This window comes from Aphelocoma coerulescens, chromosome 6 (genome assembly GCF_041296385.1).
Source record: "Aphelocoma coerulescens isolate FSJ_1873_10779 chromosome 6, UR_Acoe_1.0, whole genome shotgun sequence".
NCBI classification, from domain to species: domain Eukaryota; kingdom Metazoa; phylum Chordata; class Aves; order Passeriformes; family Corvidae; genus Aphelocoma; species Aphelocoma coerulescens.
This window is the reverse complement of record NC_091020.1, coordinates 29,309,430-29,334,343: the sequence shown is the minus strand read 5'-3', so window position 1 is coordinate 29,334,343 and position 24,914 is coordinate 29,309,430. Positions and strand designations below refer to the sequence as shown.

Sequence of the window (24,914 nt, the reverse complement as noted above, 5' to 3'; positions counted from 1 at the left end):
AGGACAAGACAAAAAACGTTTTCAGATTTGAAAGGATGGAATTAACAAGGCAGGAGAATGTGAGTCTAAACGCCAGGATAAACAATACAAAGATTTCTTTTCCCTTTCAGGAAGCTGAAAGGAAAATTGTCTGGAAATGTGCAGTGTTGATGGACAGCCTGCTAACAATAAAAATAGGAGTCTCTGAAAACGCTAGGAAATAAAAATTCATGACCCAAATTAAGAAATATGAACTTGACAGGTGCTTCCTGTGGATGTGGAGATGAGGGAAGTAGAAGTGGGTTTCTCAAGTAAAGCATAATGACGAGGCACAGAACAGGTAATTTGTTTCTCCTCTCCAAGGCAGCTCAGCATGGGGGGATCCTGCCCCGCTAATCAAGGCGTGCCCCCGCTGCGTGCGATGGGTGCTGCATCTGCACAGGGGCTGTTGTGTGAGTGAGTGGCAGTCGGAAAAGCTGAACATTTCTTTCCTCAGATTGCAGCAACTTCCCTCATTTACAGGAGATGCTCAAGTGGATCAGTCCACCTCCCTGCTTTCTAGCAGAACAACCAACCCCAAGTCATGCTGGAATCATTCATTAGCTGGGAGTCTGAGGATGTAAATACGTGTTTGCCTCACCTCCTTACCAACACAGGCTGGTTCCCTTGTGAAACATTCCATGTTTTGTCCAGTCTGGCTTTAAAAGTGTGAGGTTACAGGCTCCTTCCACTTCTGGTCTAGCAACATTCAAGGTCAGGAAGTTTTCACTGACAATGAATTTCAGTTTGCCTCAATGATGTTACTTCATTCATAATTGCATTCTCATAAATTAAGGTTTCATTCATTCTTTCAGTCTTGCTGCTTAGATCTTCCAAATCTTTTTATTGGGAACTAATGTTCCTCTAACCCTAAGCCATAATTTAACTATGCTAAACTTAGTTATCTCTGTTGCTCTCCTCTAAAATAAGATCTTTTGCTATTTTCTGCAGAACTTCCTGTATCTTGTTACATATATTACACAGCACGAAGACTTACATTTTAACCTGCTTCATCTCTCCAAGCTGAAATTGGGATCCTACACACCTTCAAACGTAACACAAATGTCACATTTCTGCCATGCTCAGGTCCATGTTAGGACCTGACTGAAGCAGGTTTATCCTCACTGTCTAGGGCTCCCTGTGGAGGATCCCCTCCCTCTTTTCAGAAGAGAACCATTCACTTTAGAAAATGAGTTTCACCTTTTTGAAAATTAAGGTGATTAAGAGAATATGTTCCTACAGCCTAGCACAGAAACAGGGTTCTCCCTTTCATGTGTTTCCTTATTTTTTAGCCTGTAAAATGTATTACCAGAGGAAGGGAACACCATACAACCCCCTACTGAGTTATGATGCTGTAGAGCAGAAAGGCAAAGCCAATGAGGTGTGTCTACTTCTTCTGTCGAAGTTACAAGACACTGGCAAAGTTGTGAGTTTTCCACAGCACTGTTGTGGCAATTTTATACCAGCAGCAGCATTAACTGTAATAACCAGCAGGAGTTCAATGAAGCATAGTTCAGAATGTATGTGCCATCCTAGCAAGGGCAATCAAGTAGCCCAGTGAGATACCATGTGCCAAGGTGCATCTTTTTATCTTCACAGATCTGACTCCAAAGGCAACCAGTCCAAACATGTAAAATTTAAAATTTCACACTCTCTTTTTGGCATTCCCAAGAAGCTTATGACACCTGACCATTTTAATCCACCATATGCTTCACTTGAATCCTGAATTGCTCCATAGTTCTTTCTCTCACCATTCAAAGGGAACCTCAGCTGATAAAGGATGCACCAGGAACACAGTTTAGGCTGAAAGGGCTCATACAACCTGGGACAGAGTCACTTCACTGAGCAATAATCCACTTTAATCCAAATGGATCACATACCAAGCCAGCAAAATCCTTGAGGCTTCGACAGCACCAGTTCTGCTGATATTTAAAGGTTAACAAAGTCAGTAGATCCTGTGCTACTTGTATCTACACTGAAAATCTGTACAATGAGTTAATGAATATGAACTAGAGACCACACACTGATAGCACTTTTTTTTCCCCAACAGGACATAGACGCCCAAAATACTGCATGAGAATTTAAGTGCCATAAGATAACCATGCTTCAGTAACTCAGTCATTTCAAGAATATCAAAGTAAGAGAAAAATATAAGAAGATGCAAAACGTTCCCTTTTGATACAACTTCCTCACTGCTTGAGAAAGCAAAGTCTCCCTAAAACTCTGAATGCCTCATGCATACACAGCAGATAAATGATCTGGGGTGGGAGATGACAATCTCTGAGACCCAAGAGGATGGGAGAAGGATGCAGAGAGCTGTAACGAAAGCTGTCAAGTGCATCATCTTGCTGTAGCACCGCTCCTGTAAGAGCACTTGCAGATGTTAAATGCCGAAGAGGAACAGCTTAACATCCAAGTGCAGCCCTCAGTGGGGATCCTACAGAGCAAAAAAGGATTTTTAAAAGGCTCATAAAAACTAGAAGGAAACCAAAAGTAGAAAAACCACACAATATACACAATTTAAAAGTATATAAAAACATACATAAATTCCTGTTTATAAAAGCCTTCCTCAAAGGCCCTGAAGGAAGAAATGATGCTCAGTCACCCCTATGACATTTGTCTCCAACAAACCAATGTTGTGATTGATACACTGCACTCAAATGCAATAAAAAACCAAGACCTTGACCAGCTGCAGCCTTTCTGGAAAGGTATCAGGACTCCCAGGAAAGAGTAGATCTGTGCCCAGGATGGCTCCATCCTGCCCATTTCCCTAGGCTTCCCATTTTCCTGGGCAAGAGCAGGCTGATTCACTCTGAGCTCTGCACAGCACAGTACAGGAAGCATGTTTATCCCAGAAGATGCTGTAGTGACAGACTCAAAATAAATGAGGACTTCAGGATCAAAGGCACAATGTAAAATGTTAGAACATTTTCTGTCTCAAGGTCACCCATACAAAAATTATTACGGATTCTGTAATAATAGAAGCAGTCGCTTCAATGAAATTAATTTATTTTGAGAATATCCCTTTTAATCCTCCATGCATTTTTTTAGCACAAAAAGTTGAGTTTTATCACAACCTCCTTCATAAAACTTAGTATTGTATGTCTGGTAATGTGGCTGTTTCAACAATTCCTCATTGGAAATTCCCACATCTGTGAAACCTTGGCAACACTGTTAGTAAGTGACCTACACAAAGTTTAATAGAAAATTTTTACTGAATATCCTCTGTTTAATGTAAACAAGGCAGGAGGCAAAACAAGGAGTATATATTTTATATAATTACACTATTTTACAGGGCACAGAAAGCATTGAGGACATGGTTTGAAAACCCTGTACGATATGCAATATCAGATATGGATTTTCCATATAGCCCCAGGTCTACTCCAGGACCCTTCAATCTTACCGAGTACTTTGAGTTAGTATTTTTCCTAGCAAGACAAAGAACACTAATAAAATGTCACCTGTGAGACTGCACAGCAGGTTATGGTAGAAATTACCATGCATTTAAAAAGCCATTCCATGATTACTTGTGCCCTGTAAAATAAAGTGTGGCAATCTTTACACTAATCATAGTGTAAGCAAGCTCGGATTCTGGTCCTTTTTTATATATATATGTATATATATACATAGGTGATGTACAACCAGACTCAAGCTGTGCATCAAGTCACAGCTTTTATATTGCACAGACAAATATATAGTAAGGACATGGCACAGACAGGATCTGAATACCAGGAATATTACAGTCATATGAGAAACTAAGGACAAACTTGTTCTACCAGAGCTAGCACATGGCTTATTACAAAATTTTCTAAATCAGAGTCTAAATAAAATACATACTCTAAATGAAAAAAAACGTAAAAAAAATGCTTCTATTTACACACATGTGCATCAAGATTAAAATGTGGTTTGGATCTGCTTTTTGAAATAAAAATTTTTCTAGTATCCCATCTCAAGTATTTCAGTCTAATCCCAACGGCCCCATTCTCTAAGGTGATGAGCCCTTGCCTTTCCTTCTGACATCTGGAGGATCTGTTAAGCCATGAACTCTTCAGGCCATGTATTTTCTCAGGTGTCCCTCCTGGGTAATAAATAACCACATACAAACACACGCACACAGAAACAAAAGGGGCTCCTCAATGACATGCATAGATCAAAAGGTGAAAACATGGACCTGAACTAACCTCTAATCATTAAAAAAAAAAAAAGTGCATGAAAAATATCACCACAAAAAATAATTCAACGAGTTCCATCTCTTAAGAAAGATTAAATCACTTTTACAAAAATAAAGGTCATTGTCACCAGGTATGGTCATTAAGGGTTTGTAGGCAGCACTCACAAAACCAGTTTAGGCTGAAGCAACTTTAAGGATTGCTTCACTTGTGTGAGGATGGATCCATGTCTTCTAAATTCATCAACTAAATAACATCTGGTTTGCAAGAACATCACCAATGTCACTGGAGACTGAACAATCATTGCCTGAATTTAAGAGTGATTATAGTTCTATCTACTTATTTTTCTCATGGACAAGCTTAAGGAGCTGTGTTTGCAGCTCTGCAGTGTTTTGCATTAAAACAGCACAGAGGCTGCAGCCTTTCAGTGTAATGAGCTCAGGTATCAGTGAAAACAGCAAAACAAAAGAGGTGATGCTAATGCTTTCCTTGGAGATCAGGCAACTCTTGAATGGCTTTATCAATTCTTAAATTACTTGGTATGCTCTTGCAAGTTTTGTTTAACATTTCTCTCATTTTCATTTATAGTAGTATTATCACTTCCAGTTTCCACTGAAACTGGGACATTAAAAGTATTCTGGAGCATATGCTTTAAAAAAAATAAATAAAATAGACAATTTGAAGAAAAAGTAATTAAGCTCAAGCAAAACCAACAAAGACCCAAAGTCAGTAAAGCATCAGCATTTCTGCTCGACAGCTTAACTTTGTTTATGTAGAAGATTGTGATTTAAGGAAAAATACTTGAAATTAAGCTTATGTTTAACTGTTTCGCTGAATTGGGACCTTATAAATAACAAATGTATGTACTGAACATCACTCTGCATAGACATCAACATGTTCTAAACGATGTGTCAGGTATTAAGGAAGCTTCTAATATGGACTGTCTGCAATACAGGTCACTAAAAATGACTTGCTACATTCCAGGTATGTTTCTAAAGAAGAAAGAAGAACTATGTGTATTTTTTTCAAACTTTATCCTACTATGCTACTTGGACCTGAAAACACTTTAGAGCTAAAATCAGAAAAAAAACCCCAAACAGGTGAAGAAGTAAAACGTACTTCTGTTTGCCAGAGAAATGCAACACTTTTCTAAAAAGTGTCCCAGTACAGGGAGCGACTGAATACAGGTTTTACCTGCCAAAATGTTTCCCCAGTTCCAGAACTGCTTTCTCCAGCTGAACCTGTACTGGAAGCTTTTACAGCAGGATGCTCTTCACTGGTGACAAGAATAAATTTAGCCCATTAACTGTGACACTGCTCTAATTAACCTGCTAACTTAGAAGGCCTCTTAACATCCAGCTTCCATAAATATTAAAAAACAAGACCTCAAAGGCATGAATAGAGAGCAGAATCTGATTCAAGGTACAGTCATGTAAATCCAGAAGAATTCTAGTGACTGAATAAATTAGTCCATGTTTGTATGTTAGCAATGACATCTGAAATGGGCATTAGCTGTGCAAACAGGGGGGCAGGAAAGACAAACGAGGAAAGACAATGTAAACTGAAGGAGCTGAGCTCTGCCTTGCCTTGTTCAAAGGAGGGGAAAGAGGTGCTACCACGAGCGTGGAGAGCAGGACAGGTCACTGGGTGTGACTGCAAGGTCCAGCACAGCCACCTGCCAGTGCACAGGGTGCTGGCAGTGAGGATCCTCTGCAGGGCAGAAGCAAGGCACTCTGCAGTCACTCTGCCTGCAATGCCAACACCTGCCCTGGCTGATGGCATTCACATGGAAAAGGAGTCACTGAAAGGCATTCCTGCATCCCAGCACTGTGAAAAGCAGGTGTGAGTTTTGGTCCTATATAAGTTATCAATACTTTAACTGAGTTGGCATCACTGTGATGGTTAGATAAGCAATAAAAATATCTCTCAAAATAACAGAATGTTAATGCTGCCGATTTTCAAGGCACAAAAGATTCTTAAACCAATTCAGACTAACACCAATTTAAAAGAAATTAAAATACTGTTTCAGCAACAACTACTGATGACCTATAATTAACCCATAATGTAAAGGTGACATGAGTCAAACAACTGGAGTTCCCACGTAAAAAGCTTAAGCAAATCTAGTTACACAGATGACCTGGAGATCAATCACTTGGAATGACAGAGACAAACATGCTACAAACATGTACACTTCAGATGTATTTGTTATGGATGTGATGCCGAATCAGGATTGATTTCTTTAGTATTGATTTTAGACTAATATATCTCTTGGAGTAATCCACTGAGGAGTCAAGCTCAGAGTTGTACTTAAGATCTACCAAAAGCAAAATGATCCCTCATTGACATATTCTGTTGTATATGCATTGGTGGATTCTTCATTTTTGGTACCACACATTGCAACTATCGGTGTGTTTTTCTTTCATATATCCAACTGAAAAGAAAAAGAATTTTAAGACATAAAAATGTTATAAAATTAATTTGCTTTTTAAAAAGTAGTATGGTCAGGAAGAGCAAATTGGTGCATGTGAGCCCCAGGACACACAAGAGCCCAAACTCTCTAAACATTGTCATCAGAATAACCAAGGTCTGATGTCTGTGGTTCTTCATGCAGCTTTTGCAGCTCTTCCCACAGTGGCTAGAAATGCTGTGTATTGGTTTCTCCCCAAACGCCTTCGCTCATATTCCAACTCCATTTGCAGTCTCGACATCTGATGAAAGGAACTTCCAAACATCCCCTGCCACTTTGCCAGGAGGCACCACCTTCCCTCTGGGTGTTATCAGCGGTCCTCTGGCCCAGCCCAGCCCGGAGCCGGGGGTGGCTCGGCCCGGGGCTGCTCAGGGTGTGGCTGAGGCGTGGTACTTCACAAAGGCGATCGCCGCCAGCTCCTTGCAGAACTCCTCCAGCACAATCACGCCCTCTAGTAACGTCATGTGGTCAATACTGCGACAGGAAGAAAAATGCAGGCAATCAGGACCGGCACACACAAACCCAGCCACGCGTCCTGGAGAACGTGCAATGCGTTTACTCACATGGGCCCTTCCGGCTCCAAGCCCAGCAGGCGTTTTCTGACCAGCAGAAGTTTGGGAGTGAAATCTGGGATGCGCTGGATTCTAACCATGAGGTCCCCGACGACCTGTAAAGGCCAGGCCATCAACACACAAAGTTAACAGCTGTGCAGAGCGCCTGGCAGCAAGGTTCAGTGGCAGCTTCAGTGCCCAGGGACAGACCCACTTCAGCATCCTTGCAGGCTCAAAGAACAACCTGCTCAGAGGCTGCTCTGCCCCAGAAGAGGGTGAGGGGGTGCAGAAAGTAAAGAAATACAAAAGCCTTACTTGCTCTTGTCCCAAATTACTTTAATTAAGTCAGTGATTAATTTGTCTTATTAAATGCTGACACAGGCAATTGACTAGTGAATTCCTGGGCCTGGGGAAAGCACATGGGGAGATAGTGAAGACTGTATTTTAGAACAGGGAGGGCTGCTGGGAGAAAGGGAGCTAAGCCCTCTGTTACTGTTGGGCAAGCATCATTAACAGGCTCCTGACCAGCCTAGTACAGCTGGTGCGTGGGGAAAGCGAGGGATTCTGACTGAGGACACTGCAGTGTGACAGGCACCCAGCCAGCACTTCTAGCATGCAGGTCTGGCAGGAAGAGATGGAACTGGAGAGGAAGGGGACTTTTGATAAATCCAGAACTTAATTGTCAAGAACAGCCCTCATCAGAAAAAAAATGAGCATGAGCAGAGATACCATCTAGGCCCAATCTTGATTCAAAATCAGGACTGTAAGTATCTGCTTTCAATGACAAACATTTACCAAGTTAAACTACCCAGCAACTACTACCACTAACTACAAAGTTATTAAATATATTACTGCTGTACAGCCATGTGTAATTAGTAATGGTGTCTTTACTCACCCTGACAATCACAGAGAAGAGAGATTTGCAGCCAGAGGCGAGGTTGATGTAAGGATCCAAAAGGTATTCATGTATATGAGGATGGGGAAACAGGGACAGTTTGGACAACACTGACGTAACTTGCAAATTTACATCATAGGGCTGCAAAAAGAGGGAAACAGTGCTTAGTTATTTTCATGCTGGCTTCTTTTCATCCACCTCATCTTTATTTAACTACTAGAACTTATACACAGGGTTATGAATAAATAAAGATAAAAATGTTGTATTAGAAGACAGGCCCAACCTCTGCTTTTCACAGCAGCAGTGCTGTGAATATCGCAGTTGGGCATTAGATGTTATTATCTGCATCGCTGCTACACTTGAACCACTTGAAGCTTTTGCACACTTGTTTATTGCAGGGTAAGTTCTCTTCCCGTAAAACATTTCTTCAGCTAAAGAAATAGCATGGAATCAGCCTAGATTAAACATCTGCTTGCTTCTCCTGGGAAACTGTAAAGTGTACGAGCTCAGGAAATTGCCAGAGACAAATCCATGTTTACAGCTAACACGTTATTTCTCTTCTCCTTTATTTTTTTCTGGGAAAGAACCGTTGCAGAAGGCTTGGCCATCTTGTGGCAGCAACCTACAGGAGATGGGACCAGTCCTGGAGTGGGAAAGCAGCAGGAAATTCTGAGCTTCTTGTCTACCTCCCTTCCCCAAATTAACTAAATGGGAGAGGCAACACTGTCAGATGCTGGAAAATGCTTATCTGTCATAAGGAATAAAATAGTACCTGATCTTCTTGGAAAAAAATAGTGCCTAGTTTAAAAGATTTGCTCATTCTAGTAAGAAACTTATTTCCATAAAAGCAAGCATTTTCACCATGGCTTCTTTATGTTCCAAAACTTTTTTTCCATCTTTGATTTTCTCGTCTTTCAGTGAAAACAAGCTGACATTTTAATTCTTCAGCTCAGAATTTGCAAACGAGTAGAATTTTCTTCCATTTCTTCAATGGCAGAACAGACTAGGTTGACAACACAGGGACAGACATTCCTTTGGTACACCTCTTGTTGATCTAAGTGGATTACAGGACCCTCATTCAACCTCTAACTGCATATTGGCAGTAACACTTTCACTGGCATAATCACACCTAAAAGAGGAGGATTTAATGACCTCAAATTCTCATCTTTATGCTCTACAGTTAGCATCCCACTGAAGAATTAGGGAACAGAATCTTCCCCTTTTCAGGTCTGGAAGATTTGGATTAATTCAGCCTCAGATTAAGACAGATATATTTAGCCATGTCTACATGTCTAAGCTCTCATTAGCTGACTCAACAGAGATCTGACACTTGATACACCTGCCCACACACAAACATCTCCTGCCATCTCAGATGCTCCCAAGTATCTGCTGGTGTCTTGATGGTTCCACAGAGGGTGGATTCTGCAAGATCTGGGTTGGAACCACAAACTTCTGGGAATATCCTGGGCATCGCAAAAATGGCAACAAATACCTGAGCTCAGGCACCTGAGTCAGGCTTTCACACAGTCCAGGAAGCAGAGCTGGTAATTCACTCTGCACTTAAAGAGACACCTGCTTGCCTTTCAGCCTAGGAGCCCCAGGGACTACTGGGGCTGCTCTGACTAAATTTCCACTGACTACATGTGTACACATAAGTAATATTTAGGTATCTTATTCTTGAATTTGTTACCACACACTGTTGCATTGCAAAGTTGCCTCATAAATCTTTTGAAATGAAAGCACTTATTTCTTCCAGTCAGTGGCAGTTATTTCTGTACTTGGCACTCCAGCAATAGATTCATCCCAATCTCCTAACAAATGAAGCTTTCAGCCCCTGGACCACAGACGTTACAGGTAAAAGAGATCACTACATTTTGAGTTATTATAGCAGAGCTACTCTGCAGAGAGAGACAAAAATTCCTTCCATAAATCCATTCACTGCCTACCTAGCTGCACTGTAGGAGAAGGTCTTTAGAGCTGTTTGAGTCAGCCAATTCATTAGGAAGCTTTGAAGGCATGAGCATTATCTGGTGTTCACAAGAGGAGAAGGAAACAAAGGAGTAACACGTGCTGCATTGTTCAGACAGATAGCTGTTGTGATTCCAACTAATTGAGAGCATTAAAGAAAGCTGCTTCTTCACACAGAGCTTTTATTTCTGTCCATATGTCAGCAGACTCAGTAAAATGGCCCCATATCAGATAAATCCTAAAAAAATTCCCTGTAGCTAAAAAGATTAAACCCAGAAAATTTTACAGTTCAGGAAATTAAAAAAAAATTCTTAGGCTACAGTCAGTTCTACAGAAATTTGTACTATCAGCAGGAAGAAGAAGGTAGTGTCTAGTACCTGAGGTATTTGAAACCAGTTACTTCACTTGTGTGCCTGAGCTATCTTCTGTCAGAAACGAGGTTAGTGAGAGCTATCACCTCTGCAAAGCTTTCTGATATAACAGATTCATATCAGAATGTTCCCAGGAACACTCACAGAGCTGACCTAGAGGCTACTCCTGGCTTCCTGCACATGTTCCCAGTGCATTTATATGTGCAAGTGGCTCTTGTCCTGCTTATGACCAGGAAATGGGACATTGCACAATAATATGACACTATACTAGAAAGTGATGGGAATCCCCAGGACCTGATGGAGATCAGCTCTTTACAAGTGATAAAAGTATCAGAAAAGGAATTCTTAACTTGGTTTTTCTTACCTGATCAAGAATCCTGCCCATTCTTTCAAACAGGACTTTCAGGAAGTGTCCTTCAAAAAATGACGCTTCTAAATTGCACTTTTCCAAAGGTCTGGGAGATCCGGGCCACTCCCACCGCAAGCAAATGACACAATAATCCCGGAACTACAAAGAAGTGGTGAGGAAAACAGACTTTAATCTCCATGGAACCCATTTCATTTCCTTTGACAGTCCATACACCTTAAAACCATAATCCGTACCTAAATGATAAATCTATACTCAGAAAGATCAGTCATTCTAGAGTAAACACTATCAGTAAAAACACTATCAGCAGGCACCTCATTTTCCTGGGGACATTCCTGCTACTAGGGTAGTTTGAGAAACAGTGAGTGGAGAACAGAGCTCCCAAAAAGCAGCTGGGGCCAAAACACAAAGCAAAGCCAACACTACACATCTGAATCAGGGTTCTTCTGAAGCAGGAATTGCATTCTTATACATCTTCTTGAGAGTACATTAACATACTTCCACTGCATTATGTGTAGCTGATCTTGCTATCCAAACCATTCTGCTTCCTAATTCCCAGGACAGGAAGGGCATGTGTATACGTAGAACATACAAACTAAAAGCATTTCAAGGCTTCCTCTTCCCTCTCTTTGTTTCCTAACACCCCTGGCTTTCTCTGCCTTGCCCTATATTTGCTGTGTGCTGCCTGATGTCTCACTTGCAAGGAATTACACCTTGAAAGGAGCACAAATTACAGCAGAGAAAATAAGGAACACAGGAAGAAACAGAAGCAAAAGAAAACAAACTAAGAAATTCTGCATTGATTGTAGCTTACTTGCTTGTGCAGGCTTCCAGGAATAGAAATAAGGAAGCAGAACAGCTATTTGGATGTAATAACAGCAACAGGCAGGGCTACTCTTAGGGGGGAAATATTTTAACAGTAGCCATATCATCGTCAGGAAGTGACAGAAACCAATTCTGCTCTCTAATAACTCCCAGTACACTCTTTTTCCCAAGGCATAAAAGAAAGGCGAAGATGATAAGTGGTTTCTGGCATCCAAGAATAGAACATAGGGGAATTTTACATCAACCTTTGTTTCCTTATTCGCTATTTTCTATTCCCTTTCTTTTCAGGTGAGACTACAGATGAAGCAGCAGCTGATAACGTAATTCCAAGGTTATGGAATTTTTGAATTACCTACTAAATATAGCTCTCAGTTACTCTGCTCCTTTGCATAAATTTTGCTATTCTAGAAGATTCACAGGGTTTCAATAAGAAAGCTCCAAACAATGACTGTCCTCTGACCAAGGAAATTTTATGTTTATAAAAGCAAAACTTGCATTTATTTCTAAACAGTAAATCATAAAGCTTTCCCTGCCTACCCAACCTCCCAACTTCAAACCTGAATGCCTTAGGCTGTGCATTCCCTGTGATGAGCCTTTATTTGCAAAGTCCCAGATTGCATAACTCCTATGCAGCATTTTAATTTCTCTTTAGTTCTTTCAAACAGCTTGGCAGGCAATTCTCCAAGAGAATGCAGATAAATGCAGAAGCAAATTAAGAATCTATCTGCAGTTCAGGTTTTCTCTCACTGTATTTGTTATATGAATATTAATGCATTTAATGTCATCTGTTATTCCCACCAGAGCAATACAAGGTGAATTCATCATTGAAAGATCTCCAAAGGTAAGTTTTCATTAAAAATGAAAATTGAATTTTCCCATCTTCCATTACCAAAAGATGCATTTAATAGGACTATTTACAGAACCATTTGTATAGTCTCACCAGCATTTCAAATTCTCAAGGACAAAGGAAGAGTTCACTGACTTACTTGTCTGTGGGCATCTCTGAGGTAAGTATCATAACCTGTACCCTCCACATGGTATGATGACTTTGCTTCATCAGGTACAAGACAGAGAAAACTGAAGAGAGAAAAAGTACATTAATGACTATATTCCACAGAGCACCAGATCAATATTTTCCCATCATCTGTAACACTGTACACACAATGCTGAACTGTCTGGCCAATTAATCCATGGACTCACCATAACTTTATGTGAAGAACAGAGAACACAAAATCTATTTAAGCCTATCTATTCCAACTACTGTTTGCAATAAAAAGGTGTATTGTTTTTGAGAAGTTTTGTATCTGGCACTAGAGGTAAAGTCATCAGTGGAAGCATTTTCTGAGAATCAGCAGATAGAATATTCATAAATAGGGAATATTCATAAATAGGTCAAGTATTTGCTAAAGGTCAGACTCCATCTTACTAGAGCTAAAACAAAATATACTTGGGAATAAACGAGACAAAAGAGAAGAAGAATTACAGTTAACCTACTTCACAGATAGTTTTATTTACCAGTTTGTTGTGGCAAAAAAATGAACATCTAAGACACAGAGGAGTATTTGCATATAAATGTCCCAGTTACAACTATAATTGCCTTCACCAGGTATGTAGTCAAATACTCTATGTCCTTATTACTTCACCAATGTCTGACCTAAAATGCATTAGGACATTCTGAATAATACTAGTAACTGTCTTTAAAAACATGTAAATTAAACCCACTGAAATTTCTAGACAGCAAAATAAAACCCAGTCCTTGGACCCTGATTCCAAATTTCAGCCTTCACCATACCCCAAGAACTGCTGGACACTCCTGTAGAATTTACATGCAGAAATATGCAGTAGCTGACTTTTCATGTGGAGCTCATCTTATCTCAAAAAATACAAATTTGCAGAACACTGCAAATCAGAAAACATTTTTATTCCCTGATGGAGATTAAAAGAGGTGAATTTAGGAGAGTGTTCTTTGTGTCTTTGCTCCAAACCACATCCACCATAAACTATAAATAGCAATACTGGGGGAAAGAGGGCAAGAAGTGATGATGCCACTCTGTCCTGGCTGTCCTTGGGCTGTTTGCTTCCTTTGGCTAACACCTTTGATTATTTCTGGGCAAGCAGATAGGTCAGCACTGACACACCAGTGCTGCTCTGCTACCAAGTATTAACAGAGCAAACAGCCCTCGTCCTAATATTAGTTCCTAAGAGAATTACCATCACTAAGTTGCTTAGGGCAGAGCTTGTCCTCTTTGTGATATCCAATTTGCAGTGAGTCCAACAGGCACTGAGGTATGTCACAGGTAACACAGATGCCACGATTTTCAGGGAACAGAAGATTATCTCTAGCATGGCATTGATTTACTTTTATTTATGTGTTTAAAGAATTTTGAAGTTCTAAGGAAGTTTGAGGGGTTTTTTCCCCTGGAAGGCTTATGGCAAGACTCCCCAGACTTGTCCAGGAAGGTCAAGTCCTGTAACAGCATTTTAAGTACAGCAAATATTTCTGCAAAAAGCAACTTTTATAGCCAACAAGCCTTTCATCCTGAATTCTGAGTATTCAACCATTAGCTGCAAAGTTCTTCTGTTTTTCTCATTTATGTTGAATTAATGCAAGTTCTAATCTTTCAGAAGTAGCTTTCTGATAAAATGCCACATAATTTCCTTCTGTGAAGTAATTTTCCCAGCTGGCACAGAATAACATCCATTACAGAGTACACATTTAATTTGCACAGTGTGTGCAGACACCCACACATTCAGACATTTCCTTAAGTCTTTGTTTCAACTCACCTATTTACAATTTTATGAACTTCAGTCTTCCCATCGTTTTTTGGATGTTCTGGACTGACAGGTGGAGAAGCACTGAGCCACTCCTGAGCTGACAATGTGTTATCTGGAGACAGATCAGTAAATAATGGATCTTCCTCCAGATCTCTGTGAAATTACGTTAGACAAAAACATAATCACTGACAGAATGTTATGGAAGGCAGGAAAATCTCTGGGTCACAAGGCAGGCTGTTTTCCTTCTCTGAACAACTAGGATGTTTTCCAGAACATTACAATATCCACACTGTATTACCTAATTAATATGCAGGAATACCAACCTTTGCAAATACCCAACAATCTGAACAACAAACTAGACATTTTTGACTTGTACAAAATTACTGCATCAGGTCACTTAAAAACTTCTTAGCTACATTTTTCACATGAGAGCCATACTCCAGGACATATTTAAATTATTCTAGATGACTAAAATAGTTTGTGTGGCCAGTCCTTACCTGTCCTATTGAGTTACAAGAGTTAGACCTAGCATATTTAAAAGGATTTTATGTAGTGCTTCAGAAATATTCTTCCATCAAAAATGACTAGGAACATAAATGTAAGCAAGACACTGAAGTGACTGACTTGTTCAAGAATATTCTCACTTCAAGAATATTATTCATTTTATTGCAATGAAATATGCATAGATTTCAGCTAGGTAGATGTATAAATAAATTGAGACATGAAGACTTCCGAGTGTCTATTGTTCTGGAAAGAGCTTTGTGGTAATTTTAGACTTTCTGTTCCTGTTCTAAGAGTTTCCATAAGTTGCTGATGTAGGAATTTCTGCATCACTTTACGGATATGGATGAATACATAGAGCACTCAAGTGCTCTCCAGGCTCACTTTTCTTTCAATTACTGGTAAAAAAAACCCCATTTTGTTCTAAAAATAAGGATCCAACTTTGCTGTTGTGAAAACTTCCCTTAAAAATGAAACTTACACTGCTCCAGCAATCTGTCCATTCTCTACCACATCTTTATCTTCTTGACAGAGAGGCTTGTATTCCATGTAGTTTCTTTCTTCCAAATTTCTCAGAACCAAATTATAAAGAATGTGCTCATTGGGTTTTTGCAAAAGGTGCTCAAACATTCGTAAAGTCATTATGCTGATCTGCAATAGAAAGAGTAAAATTTCAAGCAACTTATGCACTGCTGCCCTGGGCTTTTTGCCTTTTATCTGCTTTGTCCATCCTAGAACATTGCAAGCACTTACTGACATTATGGAAGGTAACAAAAATCATAAGAAAAATTAGGAAATTGTGATGCTACATGTGGTATAAGCATGGATGAAGAGTTCATAAATATTTGAAAATCAATATGGGAATGTATTTTTTTTTCTGTAAAACAAAAACTGTTCTGAAATCTGTCAAAAATGCCAAGAACATACAGAGAACTCAGAATTTAGCTTACTGTTTTACAGTCAGATTCATGCTGGAAGATGACTGTCATTGTGCAAATGAGACACACAATAGGGCTTAAAAGTTAGTAATAAACACCCAGAATAAAAGAAAGTAATACTGGGATACTGTGACTAGATCTATAGGCTAAGATTTTTACAGAGAGATGTCGTGTAGGCTTTTAAAAGAACACTGACTTTAAGCAATACAAAGAATTTTTCAAGACTGCTTGAGAGAGTTTAGCTTTGCAAAGATAACTAATTTACAGAGAAAACTCATTCTGACAGGGTGAGCAGGTAAGCATACTGAAAAAACTGATATGACAAAGCACAGATCTGTCTTTCAGGCAAGCTCGGTTTCTATTTGAAAAAGTAGAGGGTTGAGGTTGTTTAATGAAAAATGTGAAACAAGCAGCTTCTGAGGAGGGATTTTACTGAAGTAAATTATTTTAACTATGCTTACTGTATGTACAGAACTTAAAGTTGTAACATCATCTTTTAAATGGCATTGCATATATTCTCCAACCACACTTAGTTCATATAAACACCAAATTTTTATCTGTATCTTATATGATAATAAGACAGAATTGACTCAACATGGAAAATAACAGCAACACAATATAAAGCACAAATTAAAATGCAATTACAAAAACTCAGTTCATTCTATCTTACAGACGAGCAAGCCTAACTGGATATGCATAGTGAGCATGCAAATTCACCAAAGAATCTTTAGCAAAGTAAAAAGAAATATGCTAAGTGGACAAAACAGCTTCACTTCATTTTCTAAAGGGAATTTGTAAAGCTGGGAGCCAGAATTCTCTTTCTTGGCAAAAAATGTTACGTGACACAAATATGAAAAGTCCTCCCGACAGTGTCTTTGCAGACTCTCCACACTCCAGAACTGGCCAGCAGACATTCCTGTATCAGATCACTCCTCACCTCATCAGAAATGTGATCACAGTGCTCGATCAACCTGTGTCGCAATGGGTGCCTGTTGATGTCTGTCAGTGTTTCTGGCTCTCTGTGCTCTCCAAGAATAAAATACACCAGTTCCTGCAGCAGGACATCTGAAGTCACCTGACGAACAATGCGGTGCAATAGTGCAGTTGATGTGAGGATTCCGATCTCTGAACTGAACAAAACATTTTCATATCAGATATGGAGTGGATTTCTGCCCCCAAAAAATCAGCTTGATTCAGATTCTGTTCTGCTGTGTCTTGTAGGATGCTACTCACGTTTGCATCAGCTGAGGTTCCATAACATCAATGAAGAATCGTTCCCGCACAGCTTTTGCCATAGCAACAGCAGTTGTCTGAAACAAAGTACAAAATGGTGTGTCTCAAATTCAGAAGCTAAGAAACAACTGGAACTACTTATTTGCTGAATATATTTGTATCATCTGAACACGTTTCAAACCTTTTGTGCTTCTTTGATGAGCTGATCACAGTAGTCAAACCAAGAAAGAAATGAAATCAATGCTCTTTTCCCTGGAAAAGCAGATGCATCTTCTTTGTGACTATAGGAATCCAAACTAGAGAACACAGAGAAGAAATATTTATTTAGTCTACAAGTAATTGAAGAATCTTGGACTTCATTCTTAATTGAACCTAACAGAATAATTAATGACCTACTTGTAATGAAGGGAACATTAAAAAAGCTTTTCTGCTGGTCTCTGTGGATCTGGCACTGCCATCACTACAAAGGTATTCAGTGCATGCTAAAGGATACACAGAATGTACAGCACAGGAACTCTGGTGAAGTGTTTTTGGAGTCAGAAGGGAAAACTGATCTCCAAGTCTGTCCTCCCAGGAAACACAGACCACAGAAACTGAATCAGTAACTCCTGTAGTCACAGAACCATAAAATGAAGGCAATTATTCTTCTCTACTCTGTAAGCGACCTCAGGCAAGTCAACCAAAACCACACAGTGTATACCTGAACTAGACTGAATCTTTCAGAAAGAAACATCTATCTCAATTTAAGGGCTCTAAGGAATAACAAATACACCACTTTTCTTCTTTGGTAAAAAACTCCAATATTTATTTATCCCACAATTCAAAGTTGTGGGTTTTTCCCCTTCTAATTTCAAACTCCAACCACCAGAAATTTTCCTAGGCATTTTGCAAATACCTACTTTTGTCTCGGTACTAACAGATCAGGAGCAATTCCTAATAATGAAAGCAGAGTGGGGAAGACAAATGTTTTAAGAATCTGAATTACAAGCAGTTAAGGTAACAGGCATGTATCTTTTGCTTCATGCTGATGACTTATGCAGTAACTCCTTCCTTCTTCTTTTTTGCTGCAAAAATTTTGCAACAACTGCCTGTTATCAAATGGACCCTTCCTGCCCCCCGCAGCAGTTTACAATGCCCACTGCATTCAGTGAAAAGTTTGTACTTCCTAAATCCGTGACATCTGCATGAGAATACAACCCATACCTGATACTACAGTGACACCACTACAAACTGCTGATGTAATTCAGTGGAAGAACTTGACCCCTGAGGCATCTCTGCCAGGGACTGGCAGGCAAACCTGGCCCCATGTCAGAAATCACAGGTACACTGGACACCCGAAGTGAACCACTGTGCTGCAGCTGTATCTCAGCTCTGCCCTCGAGGCTTTAGCATGTGTGGAGGGGAATATTTTAAACACAGCATCTACCTATCAAATTAGTATCAGGGAAAGGTGTAAAGTCACTTTGGGTATTAAATACAAAAATAAAATTCTTACCCCCAGTTAATTGCCTCCACTGTTTCAATGTCTAAGGGATCCAGTGACTGAGGCAAGGCTTTGTAGAGGGTGGCCAGCCTGTCTGTCAACAATTCACATAAACAAGTGCTTTGAGTCAGGCACTTGGCAGCTGCTGGTTCTGGCAAACTCACCAAAAGCATGAGGCCTTCACAGGCCTTCACTGCTATCCGGCCATCCTGGCAGAAGGGCATGGAAGAATTAATCAGAGGGTGAATGAAGCTCAGTGGAAATCAAGAAGCAAACACCTCCCAAATAAAACCTCTCCATTCCCCCCCAGTGAGTGAATGCACTTAATTTTGTTGCCTTTTCAGTCACTAACTCTTGTGAATCTGGATGTCACAAAATAAAGGACATCACCTGATTTTGTGTCAAATACTAAGAATGCCAGCTGCAACCTTCCAGCTGACAGAACTAAAGCTATAGGTCAGCTTGAGACCAAGATACTAAATCCTGTAAACTAATCATGTAACAATAACAATGTACAGTGGTAGACTTGGTTTTCTGCTCTCAGCATTGCTGTAGCAATTACAGGCTTACCCAAACCTCCTCTAAATTTTCTGAAAGAATCTAAGTCTGAATTTGAGGATGGAGCTGGATAAAACATAAAGCAGGTTTTTTTAAAAGAGAACACACCCCTAGAGATAGCCCAGTGCCATTACAAAGAGAGTGCATTTGGTTATGTCAGAACAACTGAAAGTAGTTTTAAAAATAGTGTTTTGTGATATATTTAGCCTTCTGATTATCTTATGTATCTTTTCTGTGAAACATATAGCACCCTATACAAATGTCTTTAAAAACCCACTTAGATTACCATCAACAAGCTTAGTATTAATTTTTTAAAATAGCATTTTTACTTCAATCTGAATTTGCAAAGAAAATTGCCAATTTACAAAAAGTGCCTGCAAAACCCCTCATTTCACTTTTTATAGCTAAAATACAGTGCATTTATTCACTCCCTTTGCCCACTTCACCCAGCATCCAACTATTTCATTTTATCACACTAAGTGGAAAAAACCCCAAAATCGAAAAAACAACTCACAGGACTTTTAGTGAGGTTTAGTAGAGAATTCACTAAATTATAGTCTTGATTTGGACAAGCAGTGGAGGACTCAGGTGGTGATGTGACATTGAGTTCATCCAGACTGAAAGAGAGATCATCTGCTTGTTGTGGGAGCTCATCCTCCTTCTCCATGTGCTCCGCTCCGGCAGCACCGGGCATTTCCTCAGGCTGGCCAGGCTGCCCCGTGTCTGTTGTCAGGGACTCTTGGTCTTTTATCATGTCTTCTGTGATTACACTTGCTGATCCTTGGAAAGCCATTGCTTTTAACTTACTCTGCAAAGCATTTTTTTGAATTATACAGCTGAAATTACTGTTCATCCTGAAGCAGGAGTTTACGAAAAGCATTTTTTTTAACATCAACATTTGAAATACTCAAGGCTGGATACAGTAACCATGTAAAACCTAAAGGGCTGTGGGAGCTTGGGTGCTTTGTAAACCTAGGACACTTTTAAATCTGCTTAAATTTCTCTTAAGCCCTACACATTTTGCTTCAGGGCTGAATATACCATTTACAAAAGGAAAGCAGCTTTTTCTTTCACCACTGAAGGCACATATTCACTTGATTTGCCCACAATTTGATAGAAGTTTTTAATTTACCTTATGGGTGCACCATTAGAACTTAGCATTTATTATAAAACATTCCTTCTGTGTCAAGGCCTCACACGCATCTAATGTCTGAAACACTATTTCCAGTTGGAATCACACAAGTAAATTAAATCTAAATTTCTTGAGATTTTACCTTCAACAGGAAGGGGAAAGAAACACCTTTTCTGACAGCAGAGTACTCTCAAATTGTGTTTTCTCAAGAAGAAAAAATTGAGTAGATTGAATGGAGAGAAGATAATAGAAGTTAGCACTGGGCACTGGATACTCTAAGAGGTTGCAGAGAACCTTCTCAGAAGCTCCAATCAATCTCTACTTTGCCTGGAAAAAGGCAACCCACCTGTCTTCCCATAAATCTCTCTCCAGAACATAAAAAGACATTTAAATTTGTGCTCTGTGATACCACCAAGAAACTCACAGAAAGGCAAGAATTCAGTGTTCTTCTGGCACAAGCACAGGTGAAGAATACTTTATTGGAATCATAAATTAGAATGCAGCATAAGAAATTTCTTTCAAGTGAGAACTGTAGTGAGATTATAAATCCAAACGGTTCCCTTCTCTATGATAACACCAAAATTATTACAAATATATCTCAAGCATTAATAATTTAAAAGACTAACCATTTGGGGTTAATGGGCTTTAGTACAGACAAACCAGCAGGGACTGAGTACATGACAGTCAGGCAGCAAACTGGAGAGCTGCTGGGAACACTTGTTTGAGTGCCATGCACATTGTGGGGAATTGGCACTGAGCATTGTGATACACTCACAGAACCAATTCCCTGGAGGTGCAAACCAGTGGTAAAAGCAGCACACTGCATGCTATAAAATAAGGATGATATCTGAATGCAGTAGAAAAATTACTGCTTCAATACATGTTTATTTGTTTTGACAGTGTGAAAAGCGCAAGGCTGGCAAAGCAACAAAAACGCGTCTGTCTGAACCGAATCTGTCTGTCCCTAAAGCTTCTACAGTCCTCCAGTATTGTCCCACCTACTACATCAGTACACAGAAATATCTGAATCACAACGGTGACCCTTGAACATAAAGGCTGGAACAGCATTTCAGTCCTGGATTTTACACTGTTGCTGGCACCACTCAAGCAGCAAGCAGGGCTGTTAAAGGGAAAAGCTTTTTTTTTTCAAAAACTGTGCAATATTCTGTAAAACACTCTATTACTTCATGTCTGGATTCTTCTACAATTTGAAAGGCCATTGTTTATTTAGCTAAGGCATTGATGAGAGAACTAACATATATAAATGTATGAATGCCCCTAGAAATGTGTCCACAGCTCATTATCCTTACATTGGCAGGTGACACAAAGCAGTTTGTCCATTGAACAACACACAGGCAGAGTTTTTGTGTGTATTTAAGATTCCTATTGTCAAATCATGCAATTCTGCAGCTCAGCTGCTCACCTGCCTCCTGCAAAGGTGCAAAACAGGATCCTGAATGACCTAATAGAAAAGGTTACATAAAACACATATTCAATGCTTTCTAAACAAAGTACTCGTAGATTCAGCATTAACAGAGAGCAGACAATATAAAACCACACTCCTGTATTTTCATGATATGTAACTCATCAGTTTCAAAATTATGGTGGATGATGCCACATCTAAGTTCTGAAGGATTTAAAAGGAGTTCTATGAAAAAAATCAAGTGATATCACAGCTTATGAGAATCTCTACTTAATTTGTGGTGAGAAATATGAAGTTGATAATTTGCAGTACTGAAAGTAGAAGTGAATAGTGAAACTACTGTTCATTTTATAAAATGAAGGTACAACTTTTTAGCTACTATATTAGAACTTTATTAAGGTCTCAAGAGGAGAAATTTAAGCACAGAGAATTAAGTGTCCCTTTTCACGAAACAATCAGTTGCAAGGAGTCTCTCATGTAAGATGGGATGAGATGAGGGAAGTTTAGCCTAAAATATACCTGAGTTAGAGGTGGTAAGTCAAATATTACAGTGTATATTCTTTCTCTCTGCACAAGAACTAGGAAAATCAGTTTTAGAAAAAGCATACATTAATGTCAAAATAAAATTAGTACAGGGATTTGAAAGATTTTAAGAAGTAGAATGAAGTTCTTCAAGTTCTTATTTCCACAACAGACATAACTTGCCAAAGTAATACAGTTATGCCATGTAGCCTTATTAGTTAAGCAATATAGGTGAAAGATTTTATTAAAATATAATTTTATATCTATATATTTATTCATTTATATATAAAATTTAAGATATAAAAGAGCATTCTATGAATATACTATTTGGTATGGAATCACACAAAGGAAATTCTGGGTTTGTACACATTCAGCTTTTTATGTTCATAAAATCCTGTATAAACTGATCAGAAACAGCCAAAGAAGGAAGCAAAACTAACAGATACAAACACCCTTTGGAGAGATCCATCTGCATTTCATCTTCTAAGTGTTGGAGATTTGAGAGAGAAATGCCACACAGAATTCTGTAAATTTACCCTTTCATGCATTTGAAACAGTGATCAAGTCACAACAATAGCACCTCTAAGAGGCCAAACATGAACAACCAGAATATTCAATTCTAACGAAGCACAATTCTGCATCCCACATACCCCATCTGGAAACAACCATCACAAGTTGTGAAGACAAATGCTTTGGGCTACAACATGTAGAATAATGCTGTGAAGGAAACAGGAGCTACAAGAAATGTTTGCCAGCTTGCCTGAACTCCACAGCCAGCATTTTGTGAAACTAGAAATCCTTTTGAAACTTGAAATAACCTGTTTCTCCATGTCTGTTTTTTAATATTGGAATCTTGCTATTTTGGGGAAGAACACTAATAGTGTGGGACGAAATACTTGTGGTTCTTATGACTGGGGTTCTCAGGTTTGACTGAAAGGGCACTATTTGAGTGTAAGAGTCTTAAACCATATAACTCACACAAACAACACTAAAAGTAATACCAGTTTAGAATTCTACCATATTTTGCATGTAATACATGCAGTAGTTTGCTTCTGAGTGCTTCTGATGTTTAAACATTACCTTTCAATCCTTACACCATTTCTGCTGCTTCTACAACTACAGTGGATACAATGGCAATCAGGATAATTCTTAATTAAGGTAAAAATAAACTCAAGATGGATTCTTTACTACTGACATGCAAATGATAATCACATACCTAATGGAAAATAACATCTTTCTGCAGTTTAGCAGCCTCTGCTGTCACAGACCTTGTTTGTGGAAAGCTTGTAAAATATTCCTGAAGGAGTATTTTTCAGCAAAGTATTACATACTCAATAGAGACTGTCACCATAGGAAACAGCGAAGTGGGAGCACAAGGCATTTCTAAATGGACTTATATAAACCAAATTTTTTTTATGCTTCTTCTAAATAGGAACAGAAAGTCAGTCTAGAAACTGTTTATCTTCCCACTCTGATTTCATAATGCCACATGTTAAAGGAGGCAGTAAAGATACTTGGCTTTCTTACAGACAGAAGATGGCGTGGTATTGTAGATTGTGAGCTGGCATTGCAGCTACAAACATATGTGCCACTACCAAAAAAGGGCCCAATTCTGCAGAACACTCAGCAACTTCCAAGGTTTCAGAGCCCCCTGCAATCTGTCTTTTAGTCTTTGTTGGGGTGACAAAAACAACACAAGAAGGCCAAGGTCTCCCTCACACAGTGTTCTACATTGTACTTCATATCCCTACTCTGCAGGCACTTCCACTGCAAAGGAAGAAGACCTTGGGCAAGTGTATTTGTGAGCCCTGAATGAAATTTTAGTGAAAATCAGATGTATAAAGTCTCTGGAAGAAAAAAATTTCCAAACAACAAGACTTCTAATATCACAGGATAAAAAATAATAGATGGAATGAAAACTATGCTATGAAGCACAATGTGACATCTACAGTTCTCTACTAGATTTTGTATGTGACACAGTAAATACACCTGTGAGGTTTTGAATTGATTTACTCACCTCAAGGAAGAAGTTGACCAGGTATGGATCCTGTTTCAGCTTTGCACACACTATACAGAGAAACTGAATCTCTTCATTTTCTGTTGGTGTTGCCAGAACTTCACCACACAGCCTGATTAATTTCTGTCACATAAAGTGAACAATTAAGACAGAATGTTATTGCTTTTTCTAGGAATAATAGACTGAATTATTTTTCTATATACACACTACAATTATGTATGAGTATTGACTGGAACATTTGCTCTGGATCTAGACTGCTACAAACAAGTTTTCTTCATTTATGACTTGTATTGTAGTAGCAGTTCAAGGCTCTAATCCTCAGCACATTAAAAGTGATATGGTACCCAAGCAGTTTCTTTAATTCACTTGACAATGGAAGAATTAAAGAAATCATTAGCTACAGCAGAATAAAAGAAACTTGTCATGCAAAAACATAGTTTACTTAAAATCTGAACAGTACCTGCACTGGCCTATGCACATTTATGTGGGGAAGAAGAGGTTGCCGTATTCTTCCAAGAAGTTTTGTATAAAAAGCCAGAACTTGCTGTTTCATTCCTGGAGGACACTGAAACAAAAACAGATGAAAAGTAAAAACAGTATAATAAATGTGGAGAAAAACACAGATGTAAAATTTGTCACTTGGAATGGCTAATTAAAGAGCAATAATTTAACCGAAAGTATTTTTAAAAATACCATCATCT

General features: G+C 39.0%; 1 protein-coding gene across 2 annotated transcripts in view; it reads right to left on the bottom strand.

Moving 5' to 3' along the window:
- Positions 1–1,855: 1,855 nt before the first annotated feature.
- FHIP2A (FHF complex subunit HOOK interacting protein 2A) overlaps positions 1,856–24,914 on the bottom strand; it is a 35,373-nt gene continuing 12,314 nt past the window's right edge. Inside the window, exons 4-18 of one of the 2 annotated variants that reach the window (XM_069020089.1) lie at positions 24,674–24,778; positions 24,214–24,336; positions 21,675–21,713; positions 19,634–19,927; positions 18,574–18,770; positions 17,260–17,374; positions 17,079–17,155; positions 16,783–16,975; positions 15,389–15,558; positions 14,416–14,559; positions 12,618–12,708; positions 10,804–10,947; positions 8,101–8,241; positions 7,218–7,321; positions 1,856–7,128 (exon numbers count right to left, since the gene is read on the bottom strand). In XM_069020089.1, coding sequence (XP_068876190.1) covers positions 7,023–7,128; positions 7,218–7,321; positions 8,101–8,241; positions 10,804–10,947; positions 12,618–12,708; positions 14,416–14,559; positions 15,389–15,558; positions 16,783–16,975; positions 17,079–17,155; positions 17,260–17,374; positions 18,574–18,770; positions 19,634–19,927; positions 21,675–21,713; positions 24,214–24,336; positions 24,674–24,778 — 2,043 coding nt within the window. In that variant the 3' untranslated portion in view covers positions 1,856–7,022. The remainder of the gene's footprint in view (positions 7,129–7,217; positions 7,322–8,100; positions 8,242–10,803; positions 10,948–12,617; positions 12,709–14,415; positions 14,560–15,388; positions 15,559–16,782; positions 16,976–17,078; positions 17,156–17,259; positions 17,375–18,573; positions 18,771–19,633; positions 19,928–21,674; positions 21,714–24,213; positions 24,337–24,673; positions 24,779–24,914) is intronic. The other variant, XM_069020090.1, reaches the window with a different exon arrangement.